Source organism: Perna viridis, chromosome 11 (genome assembly GCF_037379345.1).
Source record: "Perna viridis isolate PV_CMFRI_1.1 ecotype Kerala chromosome 11, ASM3737934v1, whole genome shotgun sequence".
NCBI lineage: Eukaryota > Metazoa > Mollusca > Bivalvia > Mytilida > Mytilidae > Perna > Perna viridis.
In genome coordinates this window covers 10,462,090-10,488,765 of record NC_142455.1, presented here as the reverse complement: position 1 = coordinate 10,488,765, position 26,676 = coordinate 10,462,090, and the positions used below count along the sequence as shown (strand labels likewise).

General features: G+C 33.0%; 1 protein-coding gene and 1 long non-coding RNA gene across 4 annotated transcripts; one reads left to right on the top strand and one right to left on the bottom strand.

Annotated features, from left to right (window-relative positions):
* Positions 1–1,406: 1,406 nt before the first annotated feature.
* On the bottom strand, positions 1,407–8,256 carry LOC148602945 (uncharacterized). 3 transcript variants are annotated; one of them, XM_088553167.1, is made up of 10 exons: positions 8,054–8,143; positions 7,177–7,261; positions 5,698–6,522; positions 5,284–5,481; positions 4,789–5,004; positions 4,269–4,409; positions 3,535–3,926; positions 3,092–3,209; positions 2,054–2,133; positions 1,407–1,722 (listed from the first exon to the last, which is right to left on the bottom strand). In XM_088553167.1, the coding sequence occupies exons 2-10, from the start codon at positions 7,259–7,261 to the stop codon at positions 1,687–1,689; spliced, it is 2,091 nt and encodes a 696-aa protein (XP_088409293.1). In that variant the 5' UTR covers positions 8,054–8,143; the 3' UTR covers positions 1,407–1,686. The 3 variants fall into 3 exon arrangements, with proteins under 3 accessions (XP_088409293.1, XP_088409294.1, XP_088409295.1); XM_088553168.1 differs by having other exon boundaries at positions 1,551–1,722; positions 8,137–8,256; XM_088553169.1 differs by lacking the exon at positions 8,054–8,143 and adding an exon at positions 7,911–8,018 and having other exon boundaries at positions 1,551–1,722.
* A 323-nt stretch (positions 8,257–8,579) lies between these two features.
* On the top strand, positions 8,580–25,801 carry LOC148602944 (uncharacterized). The gene is made up of 4 exons (XR_015916722.1): positions 8,580–8,708; positions 22,671–22,773; positions 24,510–24,687; positions 25,204–25,801. It is a non-coding gene; the product is annotated as an uncharacterized LOC148602944 (long non-coding RNA).
* Positions 25,802–26,676: the final 875 nt, after the last annotated feature.

Here is a 26,676-nt window from a genome sequence, read left to right as displayed (position 1 = left end):
GCTCCCAGTGAGTCATTGCATAAAACCTTTATTTCATCTTTAAACTGTATGTTTTTATTTTTGTTACTTTTTCCGAAAGTACGCAACTGCGTATTTGCGTATAGACAGCTACGCCCTGCTACATTTATCTTAACATGCACCATTCACCATGGTTGCTTTTTAAATCTTCTAATACGTATTCCGCAACTTTCAATTTTTTATTCTAATCTAAAACTCTTTACTATCTTATGATTCCAAATGAGCCAACGGCAGCGTAGATCTTACTCTTTTTCTTCAAAATCTTTTTGAATCCCGCTTGAGAAATCTCTGGATCCGCCACCAGAATATGGCCTATATAATCGTCCATAGGTATTTCTTTTCCAAACGAAAAAAAAAGCGATAATCCAAAAGATTCACCAATTGTCTAAATGACCATCGTCTGAATATAGCTGAAATATTGCTGCTCGGACGTTAAACCCCAAAAACCAAACAAAACTAAATGACCATAAATTTTTCATAATGCCATAGTTAAGATTTAAATATCAAAAAGAGTTTATCAAAGGTTTAGGAAACTAGTCAAAACTTCGCCTTTTGAAATTTTCTTACTTTTATGGTCGTCATCATGAATGGTGAATTACCATGAAAACCACATGATGAGAACCGATTTGTTAACCGTGTTATAGTTTTTATTTGCTCATTCCCCTACCTCGGACGTGACATTTTATAAATAACTCGGTGGGTGTTTCTAGAAAAGGCAGAAGACGCTTACCCTACCGGTGCACCTGGTCCGTGCTCATGCTCATTTACGTTTGTGTCTTTATTTTATTAAGAATATATTCTTGTGATTTCCGATCGAATCTTGGTTCCGTTGACTGCTCTTCACATTTCTCGGTTCACAAATCATTAAAGGGCCTCTCTGTGCATTTAAACATTTAAGAATGTTGACAAAAATAAGGATTCTTAGAGGAACTTGTACTTTAAAAGAAGTTGTACTTTCATTGATTTTCTACCTGGGTAAACCAACAACCTGTTTATTCCGACTGTGTTTTCTGGTTCAATGTGTTTGAATACTTAGTATGAAATAGTAACGAAGGAAATATTCAAGTAGTGTTTGACTACTTGATTATGCTTTAACCTACTAAGGCAGATATTTCATGCATTTCAGGACGAGAACGAATGACCAATCGAACAGACCCTGCTTCGTCATAGTCCGACACGCTGAGCCGGATCTTTTTTGTGCAATTTCACCGAAGCAACAGTCCGCAGGTAGGCATGTAGCCCACACGCCGACACATTATTCAGACTCCGTAACTCTTCTAAAAGTATCCATTCTTGACGGGAAAATCCAGCAATCGAGGCGAGTACCCTACCTGCAGACCACGGAGGCGGTCTTAAAAAAGATAACTCCCTCAATAATAACAAAGGTATTTCAGAATATAATGTATTTTATTAATCAACAGGCAAAAAAATAATAATTCATAAGCACATTTAGTATAAAAAATTTACATATTCAATAGTCAAAATCTTCTACTCAGATGGCCAAAACTTTTAAAGAATAATTTATAGGGTTCGAAAATACACACATAAACAATTTACAAGTTAATAAAAAAAAGTTTGGAATGTGGTTCTATACTTTCGTGGCTAGTTTTGTTTTTCTTCTTTTAAAATCGTAATTTTGAAGATTTATCGCGCATCTTTATTTAATCTTTAAGGCTGATCTGGCTTGCACATGTAAGCTTTGGCCTAGAAAAAGAAAAAAAGTCTGCTATATTCATTGGAACAGTTTATAGTAACAATAAATTAAGATATTGTACAATGTATGTCCCTGGGTCCATGTTAAGATTCTTTCCCTAAAGAATAAAAATGGTTTTTTTTATTTATCCTGGTATTAACAAAGTGTGCACCTATCCGAATCACAGATAACTTTGCTTAAATATGCGCATTTATGTTAATTGGTCGCCGCTTGAAAAATTCAGATTGATATAAGTTTCGTTAAGATTTGTCTCCCTTGAATAACCAACAAAAAAGGAAAACAAACAGTTCCGCAGAAAAAAATCATTACAAGTAAACGTACCTTATGAATATATCCGAAGAAACCATCATTCATATTGCATGTACCAATCATTAGTGGCATTATACCTGTATTCAAAGTTCCTGTTAAAAAAAGAAAAAAAATATTTATTTCTATAATGAAAACACAATCATTGCCAAAAACTAATGTTACGCCGATTATAAGAATAAATGGTCGTTGAATTTCTGCCGCGCTGTTTCCCGGATAGAAGAAAGAATTAAGTTTATTTATTGTTTTATGAAGGCATGTAATGTTAACTGAAGATTAATAACTTTTAGGACCATCCAGAACGCCTTTTGTTTAGGGGGGTGCAAAATTGTATTTTGTGTTGATATTGGGTTTAGTTTATTCAAAGAGAAAATTTAACACAAATTCATAAACGACAAAAAATGAAATAAAATTCTAGAAGTTTATAAAGAAAAATGACAAAGAAGAAACAACTTGGTGACATTTTTCTTTAAGGAACTAAAGCATGTCAGATAAGTGTTCTTTTCAAACATTCTATAGGCTAGAATTTTAATTTTGAAAAGTAAGGGAAATATATTGAGCAAAAATATTACGTAACATATGGCTTGAATTGGAAATGAAATATGAATATTGAATACTGATTTCAAATTAGCATATAATATAAGACAATTAGATTGATGAACGATATTTTTGTTCGTTGTTATTTTGTTCGAATTTACATGTTCGTGTTAACATGCATGTCACAGTTGGCCATGACATACAACATTTGTGTATGTACATTTCAACTAGACGCGACTCTAAATTATTACAAAAAAATGACTTCAAACATATACATATATCTATCATTGAAATGATTATGTGATTTATCTGCAAACACTCAGTGCTATTTAAAAGAATTTACCAGAGAAAACCAGAAAATACTGGTTCATCGAAAACATTGTTCGTGAACGTTCGATAAAATGCATTTGCGATTTTAAATACCGGTACATACTTATCTACATATAAATTCTACAAAAAAAATTCCAACATTTTTATACACATTTTTCTACGGCTTATACATGTATCAGTTTTTACCTTTCAATGGTTTTTCCTCTTTTTGAATTTTAGGTGTGCCGTCGGCCTCGAGTGTTTCGACTGTACCTTGTAAAGTCTCATCAAGGAATTTCAAAGTAGCAGTCGTCCATTTTCCTGGCTGCAAAGAAAGATAACTCTGTGAACAATGGTAAAACGACAAGGGTATATACAAAACTGTACATGAACTATAATATAGACTCGTGTTGATGTGAAGTTGTTTGGACTGGCCGAGGAAGGAAGACGTTTTTTCTATCAAAGGTCCAAAATTAGTTAGATCGACCAATTCGAGTGAAAGGGTACGAATGTAATCTACAAACCAACAACCTCATTCAAGATGTAAAATTATAAACTGAAGTACTAATTCATTCTAAAAAATTATCGAAGAATCATTGTTCAAGGAAATTTGAAAGAAAGAGTAAATGTAACAAAACATTGATACTTACAGTGAATGGCAGTGTAATGTGCTGAGTTGCTCCATATTTGTCGTTCTTTTTCGTGGAGGCGAAAAATACAATTTGCTTTTCTTTTTTATTAAGGAGAATGGCGAAAGATGGAGTTAAAGTTCTCTTGTTTGAGGTCTTACAGTTGGATGCTAAAACTTGTGATCCTGGACCTTTGTCGTCGTTTTTGAAAAATCTGACACTCACAACTAAGTGAGATTTAATGTTTTCGTTGTTTTTAAAATATGGAACGTTTATTTCTGATTCTCCTTGGAAAAGGGCATATGCAGACCCTTTTCCGCCTGTAACTGTCACGTTTTCTGATTTGATATAACCACGGGTACGGTCAATAACTCTGTCTTCGTCGAAGCCAATATCAACGGTGGGAACACATCCTGCAAACGAAAAAAAACTGGTTAGAAATTCATTCGTCATTAGAAGATATTTCGTAATGCCTTACCCACTTCTCAAGTCCAAGTTATACATGTGGTTTTCAATTTTAGTCAAGCGCAGGTAAACATAAGCTCGTTTTCAAGACATACATTCAATACAATGCCATACAAATTAAAGAAAACGGCCTCTGAAAACGCATGAATGCCTTTCTTCCCCTCTTTTGAAATATGTTCAGAAAAAATTTGAAATAATTAACACTAGAACATAAGAAATAAAACAAACCCGAGCATGGTAAATTGTCTGTTTTGGGTAGGGATAAAATTGAATTATAGATAGATACTTACGAACTTTATTAAATATGCTGACAATACACCCGCAAGTTTTCATATCAAATTTGGTTCCATCGGCACAATACATTAAAGCCCAGTGGTTATTCATTCTAAATGCCTTTTCTCCCTTTTCTGGTACAGGTTCTAAATTGCATGCTATGGACAACAAAATGATAAAAAAATTATGAAAAACATGTATTTGTTTGTTTTTTTTTACTTATTGTTGGTTTTCTTTAGTATAAACCGAATCATTAATTTGTTTTTATTTTAATATCAGATTGTCAACACGAAATTGAAACGATTCTTTTCTTGGTTATTTTTTTCGCTCGTTTAACCTCCCACGGCATGAACAAGACTGGTATGAAAGGAGTATTAATTTTCACAGGTCTTGAAACAAGGAATCTAATCCATCGTCAGGATTTCTTCGTTTAAACATTCTTTGTGTAGTTCTGTACGGATTTCCCTCTTAGAACGAACACGTGATATGAAAGTTCCAAACAACACTATTAAGTTATAAATAAAATGAACAACTTACTTGGTTTTTTCTCTGGAATGGTGTCCAAGAATTGGCTCTTGAAAGGGCACTCTCCGTCATCGATTGTACATCTGTCACTAGGTATACAGTGCCCGTCGACAAATTCCTGTCCATTGTCACAACACTCAGCGTTTGATCTTCCATTTACACATCTCCAGTAACTTCTGCAGTTAAGGCCGGAGTGGTAAGTTTTCAGTGAGGTGTCCATGCATGGGTCTGTAAGAAAAGTTGAGATATTACGTTTATTAAATGTAAAATGGCATTTCTTAAAGGCACTGTGATTGGCATGATCATGAATGGATCATACTAGAATCTACAATAAAATGATTCACAAGCTTGGACGTACATATTTTCTGGGCTAATTGAAAAGATATTTACACGTACGTTGTATATACTGAATTCTTTTTATTTACTTAAACAATACGAATTTTTTTTCCTGTAAGGTATTTGAAATGTTGACATTAATCGTTTGATTTCTAGCGCTAAAACACATACCTTTATTGCAAAAAACTTCGGATGCTGTGTCACATGTATTTGCTTCGTTAGACCAGAAAGTTCCGAATGCACAGTCCATTTCAAGAGCCTCCATTCTACCACCAAGGGAACTTGTGGTACACCTGATGTACTTTCTACAATCATCCGGATGTTCTGTGTAACAGTCTGACCCACTTCCAATACAGTTCAGACAGATACCTGTGAGTAATAAAAAACTTTTAATTCCACTCAATAAATCATCATAACTGTTTACTTGTATGAGCAATTCAACTTGAGACGCTTACTCTTTTCTAATTATATACGTTTAAGAAAAAATCGGAAAATAAATTACATGTAATGTCAGTTAATTATACTACATTACCAAACAAATAAATTAGTAAATATCGTGCACGGATAAACAAGAAGTGTACTTACTTTGGTCATGGTACAATTTTCTAAAATATAAAATGGGTTTATCAGTAGCTCCCATTTCTCCGCCCATCTCGGGTAACGCATTGCCTCTATTAGTATCAATTTTCATTGTTCCATCGTTAGTGTAGATTCCTGTGTTGCTACCACCAGACGATCCAAATGGTCCAACATTATCATTTCTCCTGACTGTTTCAATAGTATTTTGAGAGCCTCTTGAACCTATTTGTCCTAGTTGTCTATCAGTCTGACTTGAAACACTGATAGTATTTTGGCCACTTCCTCGATTGCCTCCAGTTTGTCTGGGTAAATCCGTATTTCTCTGACCAGATCCAGTTCGACTTCCTGTATTTGTAGTTTGAACTGTACGGGTAGTACTGGATTGACTTCTACTTCCTGTCGTTTGAACGCTTCCGCTTCTTGACTGAGTTCCTGTATTTCCGGTTCCTCTATTTACAACATTAACCGTTCTTTGTGTTTTTGTTGTTTCTGTTTTGCTGGCAATATTCTGGGCATTGGTGTTAGAGCTTTTTCTTAACGTGCCACTCCCGCTCCCTATTACTCTTGTTTTACGTTCTATAGTGGTCGTTTCAACATAAGGTTTTTCATTTGTTGTTTGTGTATTCTTGGAGGTTCCAGCTTGTGAACTTCTTACATCACTTCCATCGACAACTGGTTTATTATTGGTAGTGACTGTTCTGACGGTCTCTTCTTTTGTTATAATCGTTGCCCCTTGTTTTTGTGCTCCAGAGCCTCCGGCAGATCTAATTGACGCAAAAGGGTCGACACCTGGTTTTGCAAAAGGATCTAGAGACTCAACTTTAATTTTTCCTAAGATAAAAAATAAATAAATAAATGAATAAATAAATAAATAAATAAATAAATAAATAATAATAATAATAATAATAATAATAATAATAATAATAATAATAGTTAACAAAATTTTAGTAGAATTCACGTCTTATACCCATTTAATGAAAATTTGCCATGTGTTACATTTTGTTCAATGTAAAATCAGAAATATAATAGAACTTGCTTTGAAAGTTTCTGTTCAGTTGTGACGAATTGGTTTTAATAGTCTGAACAAAACAAATTACTGTCAAACTTGATGATGCATTCAGCATACCAAAGACATGCTTAATTTATGTCAAATTAAACATGAAATGTTTGATCATTATGCACCGACTATAGTGATCCTTGACCATTATTCACACAATGTTCGCTCCATCACTTAATCCTTTTATTGCTGAGTATCAAACTGTGTCGAACATGGCTATAATTTTGATAGGAAACAAAATCTTCAAACATCATACATTTACCATTTTTATATTTACATAAGATTAACATGTATCTTTTAAATAGTAAAAGATTATTAAAATTTAATTTTTCAAATTACTGCAATAAAAATTCCAAAAAAAAAAACAACAATAACAAAAAAAAAAAAAAAAAAAACAAAAACAAAAACAGCCATTTAAATAAACTTACCACCAACTTTAGCGACTTCTTGTGCGCAAATATAACTTAATAAAAGTACAAATAAAATAACAGTTCTTTGGATTTCTAGCAACATCTGAAAATATAAAAAAAAGATAAAATCGAATAAACTTCTTTGTTCAGTTTCTTTGCGAAATGACGTTTTGACACGTTAGTATTTGTAACACAAATTTGTCATTTTTACCATGTTTTAATTTAATATAATTTTTCTTAATCTATATAATTATAAATAAAAATATCTCCGAAACAAAAGAAATGGACGTCATGAACTTAGTGATAGCTATAAGCACGACCAGTAATAATAAACGACGTATGATAATCATCATGTCATGATTACTACCATAAAGTCATTCAGACTTATCTTATTTTCTTACTTAAGCACGACATCATTCAGACGACATGAATTCATAACGAGTTTTTTTTCTTGAATAGTATGGTTGTATCATATTGTAAGCGAATTATATCTATTTGCAGGTGTTCGGCAAGGTTATCCATTGTTTGCCTTTTTGAAATTCATTTTAGAGTATCAAAAACAAATGCCATTTAGTTATCATAACAATTGAATTGATCTTTTAAAATGGAAATGAGTTTTTGTTAGTTTTTTTTTTATTCACATATTCATAGATAGTCCGAGAAGCGAAAAGTAATCAAAATAAGTAGATAAATTAAAAGAAATAAGGGAAAAATTATATAAATGTAAATTGTCAATACATCCGTTCACTCACTTTGATAAAAATCAAAGACGAACAAATTAATACGCATAATATTTTCACAGAAGAAGTAGAATCTCGAACTCCAAAGCCAATCAACAAAATATATCCGATCGTACAAAGTGAAATACACAAAGTAAAGAAAAAAGCGTTCTTACCTTTGAAAGTAAATAAATAGTATGGGACTAACAGTGATAAATTATATAAATATAAAACAACTATTAACAAGTGGATTGATTACCTTTGTCTAGTTGTGCGAGAACGAAAACTTATATACATCGTTAACACGGAAGAGTACGCCTCGGGCAAAAGTAATTCATTAGTTGTTTGCAGTATGCACGTAAACGCTGGTGCATTGTAGGAGAACATGTAACGACACACCCTCGTACGTTCGAAAGTTTTGAGGTAAACCAGGTAAAAGATGCGGTGTGTTTACTTGTAGACTTTTAATTAAGGACGCAATGATGTAATCTTGAATTTTTTCATTTTGGAAAAGACAATCGTTAATTGAATATGACCGCAATATAATGATTGACATTTAGGTTTTTTACATCGTGTTTTGACGTTTCATTTCTGTATGACGAATTATGATATTGTTTTAACTGTTATTTGTAAACACTTTCCCAAATAAGTAGCTTTTTTATTTCTTAAAATTCCGAAATGTTGCGATCGACTAGGGTTTCCGGATTATTGGTTGTTAGGATCCGGATAACATAACTGGGCGATTATCTGATGCCACCCACATGGGCAATGTCCTTTTACACACGTACACTGAAGGGAGCTATTAATTAGTTCTTCACAACAACTGTTTTGGTAAGTCTACCACACATTCACGAATCAATATGTATGTCTCTAAATTTTTTTCTTTCAATCACTGTTAACCTTTTCTGTAAATTGTGCACCATTTGTGAAAGTTGCTTATTTTGAGTTCAGTGTGTTCATTAAAATGTTTCAATTTAATTTGTAATCTACCATTTTATTATTATAATTATTTCTTTTGATGTTAAATTTTTGTCCAAATTCTGCAATTCCAGTTTTTTCTCATGTATACACTGTACGAGAATTTAGTCGAACGTAGATGAAATTGAAGGTTTTTTAAACTGTTAGCTGACCTGGACCACATAATTTCATCACAATGTGTTTGTCGTAATTAATATTTTAAATAACAAATAGGCTATCTATATTTTAATGGCGCCATTTTTGTAATTGGTGTAGATTATGCTGATCTGATATTAAACACCTGACCGCCAAATCACGTTTTTCAAGGTAAATCACAAAACATTAGGAGATAAAGACGAATTTTCTTCTATGATTAAAAGAACTTTCCAAAACGATTGGAATTAATTATTTCATATTTCTTATATAGACCCGTAAGAAAACTTACTAACAAAAATAAAAATGTTTAGCCTTTTTTTGGGTTGTATCATACATTACAGAATTCGCACGATACTTACAAAAATAACTACTGAATAATTAAACTCACAGAGTCGCAATGATATTTCTGACTTGTCAATATACGCATTACTACCAATCGATCTGCTATCCAATAAAAAAAATGCTTATTTAAAGTCTAAAACAACTTTAGATGTACTGAACTTAATTACATAAACGGGTGGGATCTTGAATATTGTTCACGATTCGAAATCTGCATAGTAAATGAGAAAGATATGTGTATTTTCAGAATACAACTCGTAAGTCGTATACTGATTTAATTTTATTCTTTGTCGCTTTCCGGAAGCCTTTGCTTGTACGTGAACCTGGAGCAGTAATTGGAATTTAATTCTATTCATAAATACAAAATCGTAAGTAAAAACAAAAGTCATATTCTAATGAAAACAATGTGCTATTAAAATGTTTTTTTTTCTTTAAATACAAAATACCAATTATATACTGCATATTTACATATGCTGTACTTGTGTTTCAAAGAGTGACCTCTCATCAGCAGCATTAAAATTAAATATGTAGGAAGATCTGTATTTAACAAAAATAATTCCATACAAAAGTACCCAAAACCTAAACTATCAAAATAGAAAGCCAAATTCATCACCGACAGCCTTATAGTGTTCAATACAAGGAGTAAACCGTCAGTGTTTAAGGTATTTTAAAATTTTCATACAGCAAATTTTGATATAATTCTGGGTCAGACAAGTCATAATATTGGGTTTGTGAATACACTTCGATACATTGTTTTCACAACAGTAGTATCGACCCACAATACAAAAAAATACCAATCGTATGTATTGCAAATTTAGACATCTGACAATATCTTTTACTTTTGATAGAATACCTTTTCGAAAAGATTAGCCCCGCGCAGGTCCGGGTGGTAAAAAGCTAAGCTTGTCGTAAAATGCGACTAAATAGTGCTTAGAACCCTGGCCGGGGTGGAGGGACTAGGGCAATGTGCCCACTGAGCAACAGGGTGGTGTGCCTTAGGTGGTGGAATGGGGTAACCCTGGCATGTTACATGCTGAGGTCACCAGGACATAATACGGAAAACCTGACTGTAAACCATAGTGGTGCAATGTGTTGGGAAAGACGTCACGTTCCTCGCACGTTAAAGAACCCTTCTAAGGTACTAGTTTTCTGTCGGTGTAGGAACTATTTGGTTCCGCCACAGGAGGCTAAATTGCCCGATCCTACCCACCACTCCCTATTTCCAGCGGCAATCAAAATTTGTCGACCCCATTATCCATGTGTCCCATCCCCCTTTTCATTTCATCATTTTGTATTCATTTGTTTTATCCATTTCATGTTCATCGCCAGAATATAGCTAAAATATTGCTGCTCAGGCGTTAAACTCTAACAATCAATCAATCAATCAATCCAAAAGATAACACGATATGAGAGTATTGGTTCACAAAGTATGAATTATTGTTAACAAAATAAATTTTATTAACGCGTTCGTGTTGAAAATTATATTCTTTTGGTTGCTTGTTCGGTGTGTTTGGACGTCTGCCTATTAACATATACTATTTTCATTGTTTTATATAATAATATTTTGGTATTTGTCCTGTCTGTAATCTATATTCTTATGAGTTTCTAATGTTTTATTGCTCTTCTGACAACTCTGCTTTCTTGCTGCTTAGTTTGACATTACAATATGTTGATTTCTATAGTATGTGCCCTCTATTGCAGTATAAAATATTTAACAATACCTAAAACACTGAAGGTTTATTCCTTGTATCGAACATAGACGAAACTCTCAGTAATAGATTTGTAATTTTATTTCGATAGAATTGGTTTTGAGTACTTCTTGTTTACAATTATGTTCTTCCTAAATGCTGCTAATGAGAGCTAACTCATTTAAACGCGTATACAGTATATTGGAATTTGCAGTTAATTTGATTTGTATTTTTTTGTATTTGGCAATTCTGCTTTCTAACTGCTAAATATGAAATTACAATATGTGGGTGTCAGTAGTGTATGATTATCCTTTTTGACAACTCTGCTTCCTTACTGCTACATGCGACATTAATAAATATCGGCAAAAAACCCAAAAAACAAACAAACAAACAAACAAACAAACAAACAAACAAAAAAATACCGAAGCATCAGAAATGGGATGATTCAATTACGTCAAAATCCAAGAATATAACCTTTACATGAAACAAAGACCATCTACATACAATAAATTACACATAAAAACTGAAGATAAGGGAAAAATGACTTAACACAAAAACCTAAAGCACCAGCAATACATGTATGAACTCTGTGACACGTGACAAATATTACAATATGTTGATGGCATCTACTATTATAGTGTGTGATGTACTGTTTTTTTTTTGTTTTATATGCTGTTTTAACACTTATGAATTTCTATTCATTTTTCTTACCTGTATCTTAATTATTTTCTCTGAGAAACTTTTGATGTATTTAATATTGAGCACTTGCAAATACTTAGAAAGTTAAATTTTGAGAAACATTGTTTTGTTAAGAAAGTTGATTGGACGGTTACGTTTATTTTTCTTTAAATAAAACTTTTCTTGGTTGGTTTATAACATTTTATACCAATTTTATTTATATTTTGTCATTGTGTTATAAACATACAACTTCACACACAGTTAATGATTGAACGTTCGGGGTAGTTCGTTAAAATATTCTTGATAAATACACTTTTGATCAAATGTGTATCAATGATTTCGTTATCGCTTTCGTTTTCCATGTTTTTACTTCAATATTCTGAACGACGATTTCTGATCTCTAATCAGACAAGCAAGAACATTCTGTTTGTTTATACGAAATATCAGAAACGTCAAACTATTGCTATTTGCTATTCTTGTCATGTTTTAAATGATAAAATTAGAAATAAACAACGATTGTAGGTTTTAAGCAAATATTTCATTAGAATACTGTTCTGGGGGAAACTCCCCATTCTATAGTATATGGAAGGATGGGGAATTAAGATAGTATATTGAATGTGGAGGATTGGGAAGTAAATGTTTAAAGTATTCATTTATACGAAATCTATATCTCTTTAAAAAAAGAAGTGTCAAAACATTTAAACATTTATAATTTAATTTGATAATGTAAATATTTAATTAAGGTAAATGTAATAGTCTATGGGTGAATTTTCAATGGGGTATTCTCTAAGGGAAATAAGGATGAGGATAATTGAGGATGGGGAATGTCATATGGTGTAAAATAGAAGTTTCTACTATTCAAGAGATGTATAACTATTGTTTAATTTCTTGACTTTATCATTTCACAATCATATGTTTATGTAAAAGGTAAAAGGTCAAAGGTAAAAGGTAAACCTGGTACAAAATTGACCGCAAAAGATGGTTTTGAATGTCGCGACAATGTTTACCCACGCCGCCTTTTCCTAAAATATGAGATCAATATTCCTTTCTTTTTATGATATTTTTTTCTTTTGTCAATTTATCCCACAAATAGAAACGGCTTCTCAGAAAATTCAAGAGAAGGAAAATGATGACGAAAGAGATTGTGTAAAAGTATATAGGTACGATTATCTTGGTAGTCGTGTGTGGTGTTTCTCTGTTTTCAGGTAGAGACAAAGCTTGAATATCAATTCAAAACGTCACCAGTCATTCTAAAATACAAAACATCACATTATTTGTTCTGAGATTTAACCAGATAAATCTGGTTAAAGAGAAAAGACATTTATTTGATATGTTCAAAATTCATGTTAAAAACAAACGGTAGTCAAAAAGCAAATTACATGAAACATTTTTTTGTAATGTGTATTGACATTTCATTTGCCTGTTAAATTTTGATTACGTGTATTATTTATTTTAATGTCCCATATCTCTTAGCTTATAATGCCGTAACAGGATTTCTATAGACATATGAACCTAGAATTGATGCATTTCCTTTGCTTTTGTTAAGGATACATGCACTTCTATGTTAATAGAAGTAGATGTATACTAAACAAATTTCATTATTATTTAAGGTAACTTTTAAGGTAATTTTGATTTTTGCTAATCCATTATATTTAAACGACTTTTTTTCTTGTGATCTATTTCCATTACACTTTTTCATTCAACTTTTCTGTGGTCTCTTGTGTACCCTAGTTTCTTTATTATTAAAAAGAATGTTTAAATATATGCATTGATGAGTGCTTGAAATCTAAAAGAATTTAGAAACTTAGATAAATTTATCTCTGTTGCTTTGAAGTAGGGATCTGACAAGACTAATAGGGTTATACGAAGGTACATTTGTTGCGTTTCACCAGATCTGTTACAACACCTTCTGCTTTATCTTTGAAAGTGTATACTACTTGAATTTGTGTATTAAGTACTTCTCTGTCTAAGAATCGGGCAAAACGGGTATAAGGTGTGGCACATGAAGGGAAGGGAAAAAACGAGATTTAATTGAATTAACGAATATAACGAGAATAGGTTGGTGTATATGTCAAAGAGGCAACAACCCCACCGATATGAAAATGTCAGCACAAGGCCAACCATTAGTTTTTAATGAACGACGAGGATATCCTCATACCACAGGGCAGGCTGCAGCTGCGGCTGGTCCCAAAACATCATTATACACAGGTACAGCGGAAGAGTTGACCCTATATACTCAGATAAAAAACACAAGGTGAATAAGACATATAGAGGCCATAAATTCCTGACTTGGGACAGGCTAAAAAACGCGGCAGGGTTAAAGTAGTTTGGTGTGACTATTACACAATTAAATGCAACTTAAATCAGTTTAAAAAGGTCTGAGTCCCTTGTTACAACGGAAATGAAGAAACTTAATATTAATTACACAAATATTCTGAAGACTACCAGCGATTAACTGACAAACTAGCTCCAGTCCAGTTTAAACCTACAAAAAGTTTTGTACCTATTGTATTTATACCTGATAACCTCCATAAATGTTTGTAAAATTTACCTTTTTAAGATATTGATACATGTGGTCAAATTTGGTTTAAATGAACTATGGAAAAATGGCGAAAAAATTACAGGCAGTCAACAAATATCTACATTACAGATGCTACAGATTTAAATAGCTTTTCATTTGTTGTCTAAATGCATTGAACATATATTTGGGGAAAGAAGACCAAAATGAGAATTATGATGTTCCACCCATTGCCTGATTCTTACAAAGAATAGTAATTAAATTGTAATATAATTTTAGATATGATTTTGGTTTTATTATGTTGGATAGGGGATTGAATTAACGATACATAACACAACATATAAATATTATATCTCAGAATATGACAACTCAATTTGAAACACTGCTCTATCGGATTATGTTTCACACCCTTGGGTTATCAATGATCAGATGGAGCAGTGTAGCGAATAGAGTCGTCACATAGAGCTGTCATGTACCACCATATGCCGTGTACTAAGTTAAAACCATAGATTTATCCTATGAGAAGAATGACCCATTTTTACCATGGACTCTAAAGCGTGTTCATTTCTATTTCCATCACTAAATACTTAGTGTTTATATATTATAGACATTGTTTTGTCTTACTGATTTTGAACTTAGACCAATGGTATTTGAATACATTGTTAATACTTTTGTGTATGTATGGGTTGGGGAGGCTCTATCAGTACCACACCGCGACTATAGCTATCATCCACTTGTAGAAAAATATGCATGCCAGTCATGAATTCTATTATTCCTAGTGGTCGCCAGATTTTAATCACCGTTATTATGCATATAACAAGCAAACTAATTACCAGTCACCAAACTATCCAGATAAACAGTAGTCATCATACTTATCAAGTACTTTAACTGTAATTGTGGTTTACTTGAACGTATTGAATTCGATTTGTATTAGACTCTCGATTGGATAGTTCTCTTCGGGCAAGCTATTTTTTTCTGTAACATGGTTTGGTATTTGAGCGTCATTAAAAAATAATAATGATAATATTTATTTCTCAGATCCGAAATTATGTTGGAATATTATTTTCATTAACAAATACGACTGACATTTTTCATGTTTAAATCACGTAACAATAACATAAAAAAATAACAAAGCGTTTTAAGTATGTACCAAATTTAAACCAAACACACAACTGACCACAAAATATGGGTTAGATGTCGTGACAAATTGTACATTTATTGTTCTCCCACGCCACCTCTCCCTTATTATAGGAAATCAGTATCTTTTTTTCTTTTAGGATTATTTTTATTGTTTATTTTCCCCACCAGTGAATGTTCCTGATCAGCAAATTCAAGAAGAAAAGAAAAGAAATGATAAAAAAGACGTTGTATAAAGTATTTAAGAACAAGTCCATAATTAAAATTCAGATGACCTGTGGTAGAGGTGATTCATGATGCAGAAAATCCCACCGAACAAATGTTGTTTTATCGGTCTATATACGCAACTTATTTTCGTAACGATAGTCCTTTCTGTATGGAGACATGTATTTTTTTTAGACAACCTCAGATTCATATCCCACTAAAATCAACCTAATCAAACCAAATGAAGAATTATAATTTTTACAAGGTGCCAATTTCATACACAATTTAAGGTGGTAGACCTAGGGTAAGGGACATAACACATGAAATCAGTGGTATGTTTGTATCATATTCAATTTCACCATAGCCTGTCAAGCTTTCATTTGAAACCGAATGAAGTCAGTCAAGGTTACTTTAATGCTTACATGATATTGATGTAAAATGTTATATACAAACGTGCCAATGATTTTTATGAGTTGTGTCCCATACCCTAGGTTTACCTCCTTAATATAATTTTTATCTCAAAAGTGCAACAACAAAATGAAAAACTTTTTATGTTGTCTGTAACTGGTTATGAATAAGATATAAAAGTGACTAAAGAGGGTTGTTGACATGCATGAATCACCATTGGTCTGATTTATATAAAGATCGCTTCTTAAACAGATCATTCTTTGTCGTATTAGATACTTTAAAAATGTTAAGCTGTAAACATCAGGTATGGGTTTTATACAAAAATCTATACTTGAGATTTTCCTTAAATCTTAACTCTTTTCCTCAAACTTCAAGTTCAAGTGCTATTGTTGATAAAGTTTGAGTTGAAGCAGGATTTCAGGAAAATCTCAATTTGGAATTTGCTATGAAACTGGGCACATATAAGGTAAAAACGCCATCAGTTGATATCATAACATTTACACTCGCAGAGATTTTACAACAGAAGGATGGCAGTTATCTACTATTCTGTTTTAGCTCTCAAATGCGTGTCCAAAAATAAACAGTAGTAAATTAAGAAAGACGTTACATACTAATTAACATTTTGATGCAATGTTTACTAACTATGACAACGTATGTTAGTATTAGACTACGTTAATGTTCATTAATATTGACATTTCGAGTTTTTTTAAACATATAGGACTGTAAGTGCTTTCGTGTTTCTGATTATTGGTATACTTATTATATAATTTGAAAATGATTGTATCCTATCTTAACACTTCATATCACAACTCATACGTTATGGTAGAGCTTGCCGAGACTATGCAGACTTTTTGTATCGCACTATAATTCTAACAAATATGCTTCTGGAACATGTGTTATGTTGCTACAAGATTGTAGTTATCACTACAGAAGTTTTAAGGTCGTCATCATGAACTCGTGGATCGTTACGGTGTATCCATCTGCACCACGAAAACTGATTTATTCATAGTTTTCCTATCCTTTTTCGTCTACCATGACTTGACTTTTTATGAGCAACTCGGTGGGTGTTTCTGGAAAAGCAGAGGACACTTACTCTACCGGTGCACCTGGTCCATGCTCCCAGTTTTTAGTGGATTCCGAGTTGTTACTTTGTATGTATTATTTTACTTTACGCTCTTTGTTGTGTATGTGTATTTTCAATGTCTGGTCTTTGTCCCTGAAATACATTCTTTTGATTACTGCTATCACATTGGCTCCCTTGATTACTCCTCAACTCATTAATGCTCCAAAGTTAGAGTTTTGAGTCTAACTTTACTCGCTCAAACGTCCGAGGGAGCAAAAATGGACTCGAAACCCTGACTTTGGAGGATAAAACTCATTTAATTTAACCTTAATGTTACGAATGAATACTACAAATGCAAACATTATTTCGTATATCAATTTTTGCTTCTTGTCATTTAATTAGAAAATGCTATCTTATTTTGCGATTTGGAGAAACATCACATCAGTAATGTTAACGATTTTAAGTGAAAAAATGTTTACTCACCACAAAAAAGTAATGCCCCCGAATTGAAAGGGATTCACATTTTAGTAAATATTGTAAATTGTTGTGTCCTTATTGTATGACATATGATGTGCCGTATAATCGATTTCTTTATTTCTGTTTAAACAAAGGACTCGGACTTTTTTAACTGATTATTTGTGATATGTTTCCACATTGGCCAGATTTAAAAGTGAGGGTTTTGATCACGCCAAAGTACCTTAACCCCGCCGCATTTTTGTGCATGTTCCAAGCCAGGAATGACTGGCCTCTGCATGTACTGTTTTGTATTCACTTTCCGTTTACTTCCATGTTGCTGGAGTATAAAGGGGCAACTATTTCGCTGTTCCTGAGCATACTGTTGTTCTGGGGTCAGCTGCCGCCTTCCCTGTGGTGTGAGGGTTTCCTCGTTTATTTAAGACCCATGGGTGGCCTTGAATTGACATTTTTTATCCCGACTGAGTTGTTGTCTCTTTGACATATTTACCAATTTCATTCTCGTCATACAAATGTAAGCAATACTCTGCAAAATAGTTACATACTTCTATTGGGGTAGAATTCTTTTATTATTAGATATTAGGAGATGCAGTAAGAGAAAATAAGTATGGAAAACTTTGCAATACTTCCCCCAATGTATAAATCAAAGGAACGATGTTAAATAAATTTATGATGACATTTATACTTATCTTTAGATGAAGAAAAATCTAGTAAAAAGGGGAAATGTATTATCTTCTGTACTGGCTGACACTAGTGTTAATCCATCGATGTAAAAAAAAAAATTTTGAGTTGAAGAGGAGGTAGACCTAGGGTAAGGGACACAGCTCGTACAAATCATTGAAACGTTTGTATTCAGCATTTTATATTAATCTCACGTAAGCATAAAAATAACCTGGACTTATTTCATTCTGTTTCAAATAAAAGCATGATAGGCTTTGGTAAAATTGAATATGATAAAAACATATCACTGATTTCAAGAGTTATGTCCCTTACCCTAGGTCTACCTCCTTAAATATTGACACAAAAATAGTGATGTAGCAAAATAGAAAAACCGTGCGTGCGGAGATAACAAAATCCAAGTACATGACCAATAGGTGAAAAAAATAAAGTATATACAATTAACACAATGCCGACATTATATTCCGGTAATACAATCACCTTTATAAAGCTGAAGATGACAGCACGAACAAAAACTTGCAGAATGTACTTTGAAACAAACAATCGATTACCGAAACAGGACACGATGTTCGACATTTAAATTGTGCGTGTGTGTGGTTTTTTTGTTTTGTTTTTTTTGTATTGACATTTTTGGTGAAATATTACAAATATTACAATAAGTAAAGTTTATCGGCTTGTGTTTTTTTTTCTGAGAAAAATACAAGGTTTGATATTTCGCAATAGAATAGGTTAAAACGCAATGCAAAATTGTCTTCAAAATGATTTAAAAAAAGTGAAAAGTACTCTAAATCGTTTCAGTAATCTCATAAAGACAATTGAAGTCCGTGCTAACTTAAATAAAAGCGATAAAGATCGGTAGAAAATACGTTTATATGTTACTTTTAAAACAGTTCATACTTGGGTCTAAATACAGTGCTTATTTAACCTGACAGCCCGGGTAATATTTTTGTTCCACAAGTTTCTCTCAAATATATTTTTAGCGATCCTAGGGTCGCTTATAATATTGACCAGGGAACCAGATTAAGTGCTTATTGTGTTTAGTATTGCTCAGTCTAAAAATTAGGTAGGGTAAGTCATCATGCATATCTCTAGATAATCAATGGAACTGATCAAATGCATTTGTTACGTCCTAAAAACAAATCTTCCTAAATACATATATTGAGACGTTAAAGCGTTAAATTTGAAGAAAGAAATGCTATATGATATTGTAATCATCTTGTGGTTTGTTGGGAGCCAATCCAAATAACACGGACTGTTTTACCGTGGTAAACTTCTTACATACATATTTTGAGCACGATTTGGGGCAGGAATTTGCTACTATATTACTTTACATTTGTATTCTAACAACTTAGTGACAGATCCAGAGATCCATTGATTGTTGGAAAATTTTATTTATTTGAATTCTAGCGAAAATTTGACAAATTACAGCCTAGAATCCCTTTCAAAATGTCTAGATCCCTTATTGTCATTTAATATGTACGTCATGTCACACTTCATTATCCATTCATTTAAACTAGCGGAAGCTTTACCCAACCGATACAACTAGTCATATTCAAAGAATATAACAAGTAGGTGTAACAATAAATGCTTTGACCAAACCAAAATAAACAAAGAACCCAAGCTCCGAAGCATCTGACGTTCGGAATTCACTCTAAACGCCACCGCAAGCCTTTTCAGGAAATGCAAGAATATTGCAAAGTGGGAAAAAGTGAATGATTTTACACAACATAATCCGATTGTCATACGACGAAGGAACCGTCTCCAGCGGTTAGTACGAGACGGAACGAATGTTTGCCGCTGCGTGGAGCTTGCAAGGATCCCTGTCTAATCATAAATTCTTTTGGAGTCCCTCAATGATTTTCAAAATAAGGCCAACTGAAGACCTTCATAAAGTATACACAAATATATAATCCCAACTGGGATTTAGGTTTAGTTGGACAAATGTCACGGCGATTTTAATTTATGCAGTTTTTTTAAAAATTTTCTTTTGTGCCTTGTTTGTGTATAGTAACTAGAATGTTTACACGAAGCATGCAATTTGGTCACATAATTGCTCGACACTCGGTAATTAACATAATTTGTACATGAGTGGATATAAAAAGACAGTCGCCATTTATGGAAGATACAGTAAGAAAACAAACAAAAACAGTGTTTTGTTTGTTTGTGTGTGTGTTTTGATTTGTTTTGTTTCGTTTTTGTTTTTGTTTGGGGGGGGTGGGGTGGGGTCGGAAATATCTAACGTGCAGTTTAGGTCACATACAAGAAACAGATGAAAACAACTGAAAGTAGTCAGATATAATTTACAGTGGGAAGGGGCATCAAATTCAACTTGGTACGGGAGCAACCTTGTTAATTTCTGTGGGGGCTGACTTTTTGATTTTTACTCTAGGATGATATCATGTTATATTAGTATGTCCAACTTACACGTGCAAGATTTTGAGAGTTCAATTATTACCAAAATACTTCTGTCCATGGCCAAAAACGTTTTGCATTATAACATGTCTCGAGTAAATCTGTCACTGTTAAATTATGTATTTATTTAAAGGTAACTTGGAATGTCAGATCTCATATTTATTACGTAGTAAATACAACTTTTTCTCTGCTATCTGTTATTTTTGTCATTCTTTATATGTGTTTGTTTGCCATAGCATGTTCAATTTATACTTTGAATATAAAATATTAATTCATTCAAAAACAAACGAAGTAAAGATAACAATAACGAACAATCAATGAAAAAAACTAACAACAACCAGTAAAAACAAAACAGGATGCTGCATGTTCGGTGTAGGGGCCATACGATGCGTAATTGGTGCGTCTTAAAAAAAAAAACATGGTTAGTCAGGCTTCATATTTTACTACCAAGGCAATGTTATTCGTTCTGTCAAATTGTACAGCTGTGCGTGTCAGCCATTCATGAGAATTAAATTCAACGATGCATATCATTTGCATATCTATTTAAGGTAACGTCACGAAAACAATTAAATTGCACACGCTTAATGACCTTGTATTCGCAATATAAATCTATTGTTTTTAATTTATCATTCGCTATCAGGTTTTGCATGGTTACATTTTGAAAACAATCAAAATGCAACTCGTGTAGTCCTGATATATATCGGGCGGTACTAAAAAGATTGAAGATCCAACAAAATTAGTATAGACTGGGGGTGCCAGGAAGACAATGTACCAAATATACCACCGATCAAAAGCACCACAGAAAGCTTGCATATGTTGAAAAAAGGGAAAGGGCCCAAAACGGCGTTCCAGAATAGAAATTGGTTCCAATCTATTATTTGCTAATTTTCGTTCATAAACGCAATTGTTTAAAAATAATGTTCCACCATTGGCGTGGTCCAATATAGTCTCGAACTCAAACAGCGACTCGTACTTATCCGCAAGTTCTCATCGGTCACAAAACACAACACTTGACAGTAGGTAAAAGTTTCAACCATTTGACACCGGTGTTGAATAAAAACAAAAACAAAACCAAAACCAAGAGACAGAGACAGAAAAGAAAGAAAATTGGACAAGACAAACAGTTTCTTGAACTTGAATTAGCGTTTAAATACAAGTTAACTTTCTAAACTCCCCAACTAAAATGCAAAAAACTCCTAAAACTCCTTCAATCACATGGAAGATTCTCTGATTGATGCAGAGTTTCATAATATAGATCTCTGTTTCTTCAGGTGTATTTCTGGCATATTTGCTGCAAATTAAAGTAAAAACATCAAAAAAAAAAAAACAAAAACAAAAACAAAAAAACAAAAAAAAACCAACACGAAGATACATTAAAGACCAATATATCATGACTATGGACATGCGCATCTGCGGTGGGGTTGAACAATTTATTTGGCCTTAACTATCTCCCTTTTTAGTAAACAACTGTTTTGATTATCTAAAGCAGGCATTTAGGCTACATGTACGTAGGGCGCCTGTGTGTTTTCCTGTCGTCGAAAAAAACAAAAAACAAAAAAAAAATTACGCTAAGAATAAAGATGCACTGTTTACGTTTAACGTCTTATGTACTTAGTCTAACTGATAATAAAGAAGAAGAAAAAGAATTTTTGTTATCCAAATAAAGGCCCTCAATGGGCATGAACATTTATAAGCAATATAACCCATTGTGATACTTGTATCAACAATAACAAAGTCATACACACATACATGTTTAAGCAAGATAAACAAAATGGACCCGGCTGTGCCTTTCAGTATTTTAATAGTACCGGTAATACATACATGTATGATCCATAAAACAATGTACTGTTTATCAGTAAAATTATATTTCGTGAGAGGACAGTGTTGGATCCAGAAATTCTGAAAAGGCGGAGGAGGCGCTGGCTGGCCTCGAAGGGGAGGGGGCTCACTGTCTTAGAGGGGAGGGCCAGTTTTTTCTATATATTCAGCTAATTTCTAGAGCCACGGACTTACTTGGATCGGCATATTTAACATTGTCTCCAGCAGACTTTCCTACATATTCTTACATTTTCTTTTTGTAGTACATGTACAAGTATTTTAATGGGAGGCTGGTATACTCTTGAGTTTGAGAAGCACCTTAATGACAAAAACATCCTTCCCGTGAAATACGAAAACAGGAAACGGGTACGTCATTTTAGAGTCATGGAAATTACATATAGATGACTAAAGGTTACACCCTTAAGGTTTTTTTTAAATTGGTGAAAATAAGCTTTAAAAAAAGTTAATACAATTTTGCATTTGAAGCTTTCTTTTAAATTGTATTTGAGGTGAAGATTGTGAACAAACGTGATAACAAATTCAAAATTGTTTCCTTTCAGAATAAAGAAAAAGATATAGCATTCTATTCTCGCTACTAGAAATGAGAAAACGAAAAAAAAAAGAAGTATTAGACTGAATTCAGTATTCTGGAGCATATAAAACAACAAATATGTGTGTAAAATTAAACATGCGTAATATTTCGACCCATGCACGATTCTTAGATGGATAGATACTTCTTTATCAAAATAATTCATTTTTTCCATAAAAAGCATTGCGAACAAAACTCAAAATTTTATCCCCAATATCAACAGTAGAGAATAGAAAGATGATCTATCTTCTGTATTAGAGGTCAACTGTCTATTGAAAGATCGTTATTATTCACAGCACATCGATTTGTGGTTATACAATTTAAGTAGTCGGCTAACTATAGAAATGATAGACCCTGCGTGATCGCGGCTATAGAATATGTCATCAGAACTACTCAGAGTTTCTCGATGCACAGAGAGAAAAAATCGCGAATAAACTAGGCGGTCGAATCATTATCAAGTGTTTTTTTTTTAATTTAGTCTTGTCTCTCCAATGCGACCTTAAATTCTAGGCGTCTAGGCGGAGTTATCGTTCTTGGGTTGTAGTTGTCTTACTATAAGATTTGTAATTCTAGTTCTAGTTTCATTCTCTTCACCGTAATTCTAATGTAGAACGTTTCGTAATCCGAAGACCGACCTGCATTTATTGTTTACTTCCGGGGTATCATTTTTATCGGTATTTTTACACAGGACGATGTTTTATTTTGAAATCTCAACTCAACGCTCTGTAGATGACAAATTTCCACACATTTGAATAGTAGATAGGAACCCATTCTCCTGAATGAACAGACTTACATACCCTATAGGTACTTTTAATTTAACTAGAAGTTGGAACTGTCCAAGGGGGGGGTATATATATAAGAACATTCCTAAAAGTTTGTTTATGATACATTAGGACATATAACAAAATTCATCGTTCTTTTATTCTATAAATGCAAAAAATAAATAAATAAATAAAAAATACAACAGATGATAAGACAAGGATGATTTTGATCATCCATGTAATTCGTAATTTATTCTCTTATCACATGATTATATATATAAGTCCCCCCACGCCCCTCCCGTGTTGGAACTACTTACTCATACAGATCGTTCATTATTTACGAACATTATGAGTCCGGAACGCAGTGTAACAGTACCTTTTTCTCTCAAAAGTTTAGGAAGTTTCCTATAAAACATTATCATACCAATACAACATGAATGATTTTATGGTATGAATCCAGAGAAAGATATAGAACCGATGGTAAGGTGCATAACCTTGATTTTGGTCGATATTTACCTTGAGTCGCCTTCGATAAAAGGTTGCAAATTATTAATAATTATGTTTTTTTTTCAGAGTCGGGGTTATGTGTATTGAACATAATAAAAATGAGCCAGCCGTAAGCCAGTACCAAAATAAAAAAAAAATCGAAAAATTTGAACTTGATTCTAATCTAGCACTCGTAATGCTCACATCTACATGTCATTGTTTTGACCGTATTCCATAATTGGTTCATTCACCTGCTATATTTGCAGGTTTTGACGGGTGATGCCCTTAAAACTGCAGAATTTCCTGCTGCCTCTTGTATGTAAGAGTTTGCAGACGAAATAAATTACAGATAAATGTAATTTTACCAATATAAAGGATGATAGAGAGGACCCAACAACTTTGCTAAACGAGAAGTGGCCAACAACTTGTTTTTTTATAGAAAAGGTGAGAATAGAGTGATATTTATTCTGTACTCTACTTGATCAGCTGATCAGACTTGGTCAGCCTCTTGTTGATTGGAAATGGCATATTCCATCCGATATTGCACATATAAACAAAAGACATTATTAGTTGTGACTATTTAGAATAAAGTAATTTCCTAATACCGTATATTTAATTTTCGCGGATGAAAATTTCGCGTACATGTATTTGTTGTAAAATGAATGAATATTTTCGCAATATGTAATTTTCGTGATCCTTGAATTCCAGTGTCGTTAAAATAGAAACAATAACGTTGTGTATTTCATGTGAAAAAAATACGTGCAAAATACCAGTAATAAAAGATATAATAACATTAAAATATGCATAGCATGTCGATATAATTCCGTAAAATGCATTTAGAGTTAGCTCCCTTCATAGACTGTTAATACTTACATGCGTACCCAGCTGTCAAACAAAAAGTGTAATATTTAATAAAATTTATACAAATATAATGCAAATATAAAACAATTTCTACTTTAGGTCAAGGTGATAATTGGAAAAACTGGTTTACTGTTTCATAGAACCAGCGTTTTGATGAACACTACAAGGGAGATATGAAAGAATCAGATACACAGTGAAACCTGTCTAAACCAAACCCTTTCCGAATGAAATATTTGTATGGTTCAGGCTATTTGGTTCTCAGCAGTTCAGAAAGTATTGACAGTGATATGATAGAAAAAGAACGGATATGGTGAAACGTAACAAATGCACCAGCGTAATACAAAATAGTAAATACTTTCAGAGATCACAAAAAGGTCTTCAACTAAGTGTAAACACACTTAAGTAAGCTATGGAAGGCCCCGACAACAAAGTAATACAATCAACGGACTTCGTAAGATGTCTGGTTTACACTGCATGAAATGCGCTTTATCTTGGGTTCGAATAACACTGATTTTACTTACGTTTCGTGTAAGTTCGTGTTGCATCTAATTTTATAGCAACTTTGTCGTTTTTCACTATTTCTCGCAATGATAATAAAATTGCAATAATTTTCGAATTTACAGCAATAATTATTCGTAATTATTCGTTTACTTGTCAGTATTAAAAGTGTAAGTTTGTCGAGTATGTCATGTTATCATTGTTCCATTTTAAATAAAATAGTTGTATGAACACACGGGAATTTTAGGGATATAGTAACAGCAGATGGGTGAACGACGAACATGCCAGGTATTTTCAAACGGTCACTTTTAGATAAATCGGCTTCTAAATTGAAGAAGTTTTTATTGGCAAGTTGTATTTACGTGTAAGTACATATAAGTTGTACTTACATGTATGCAGTAAAAAATTCAATTTACATTACATTACTGTATTTCCATGAGCGGCACAATACCCTCTTTCAAAGAAAACATGTGGTTAATGCCAGTGTCAAACACGAAGTTCAACAAATTTCGTGTCAACAGGCGCACATACAACGCCAACTCCATTCCCTCCTTCCTACGAGTTTAAGTATTATTCTGTGTAAGAGTAATCAAGGGAACCAAGGTTATAGCGGTAATCAAAAGAATGTAATCCAGGGACAAAGACCAGACATGGAAAACAGACATACACAACAAAGAACATAAAGTAACTAAAGTAATACATACAAAGTAACAAAAGCAAATGAGCAACTCGGACTCCACTAAAAACTGAGAGCATGGACCAGGTGCACCGGTAGGGTAAACGTCCTCTGCTTTTCTAGAAACACCCGCCGAGTTGCTCATAAAAGTACGAGTTTAAGTATTATTCTGTGTAAGGATCAGGCAATGAGTGGCACATTATTTTTCTCAATTTGGTCTTTTTTTCAAACATATTCAATACACCTGGAAAACAATTGAAAAGCAATTTTAATTTATCCTGAAACATCTGTTACTTAGATATTTTTACTCCTTATATAGGAAAAAAATTAAAATCAAAACAGAACGATAACTTAAGTGAATCATTGACTTAAATTGATCGTCACACGCTTAAAATAGA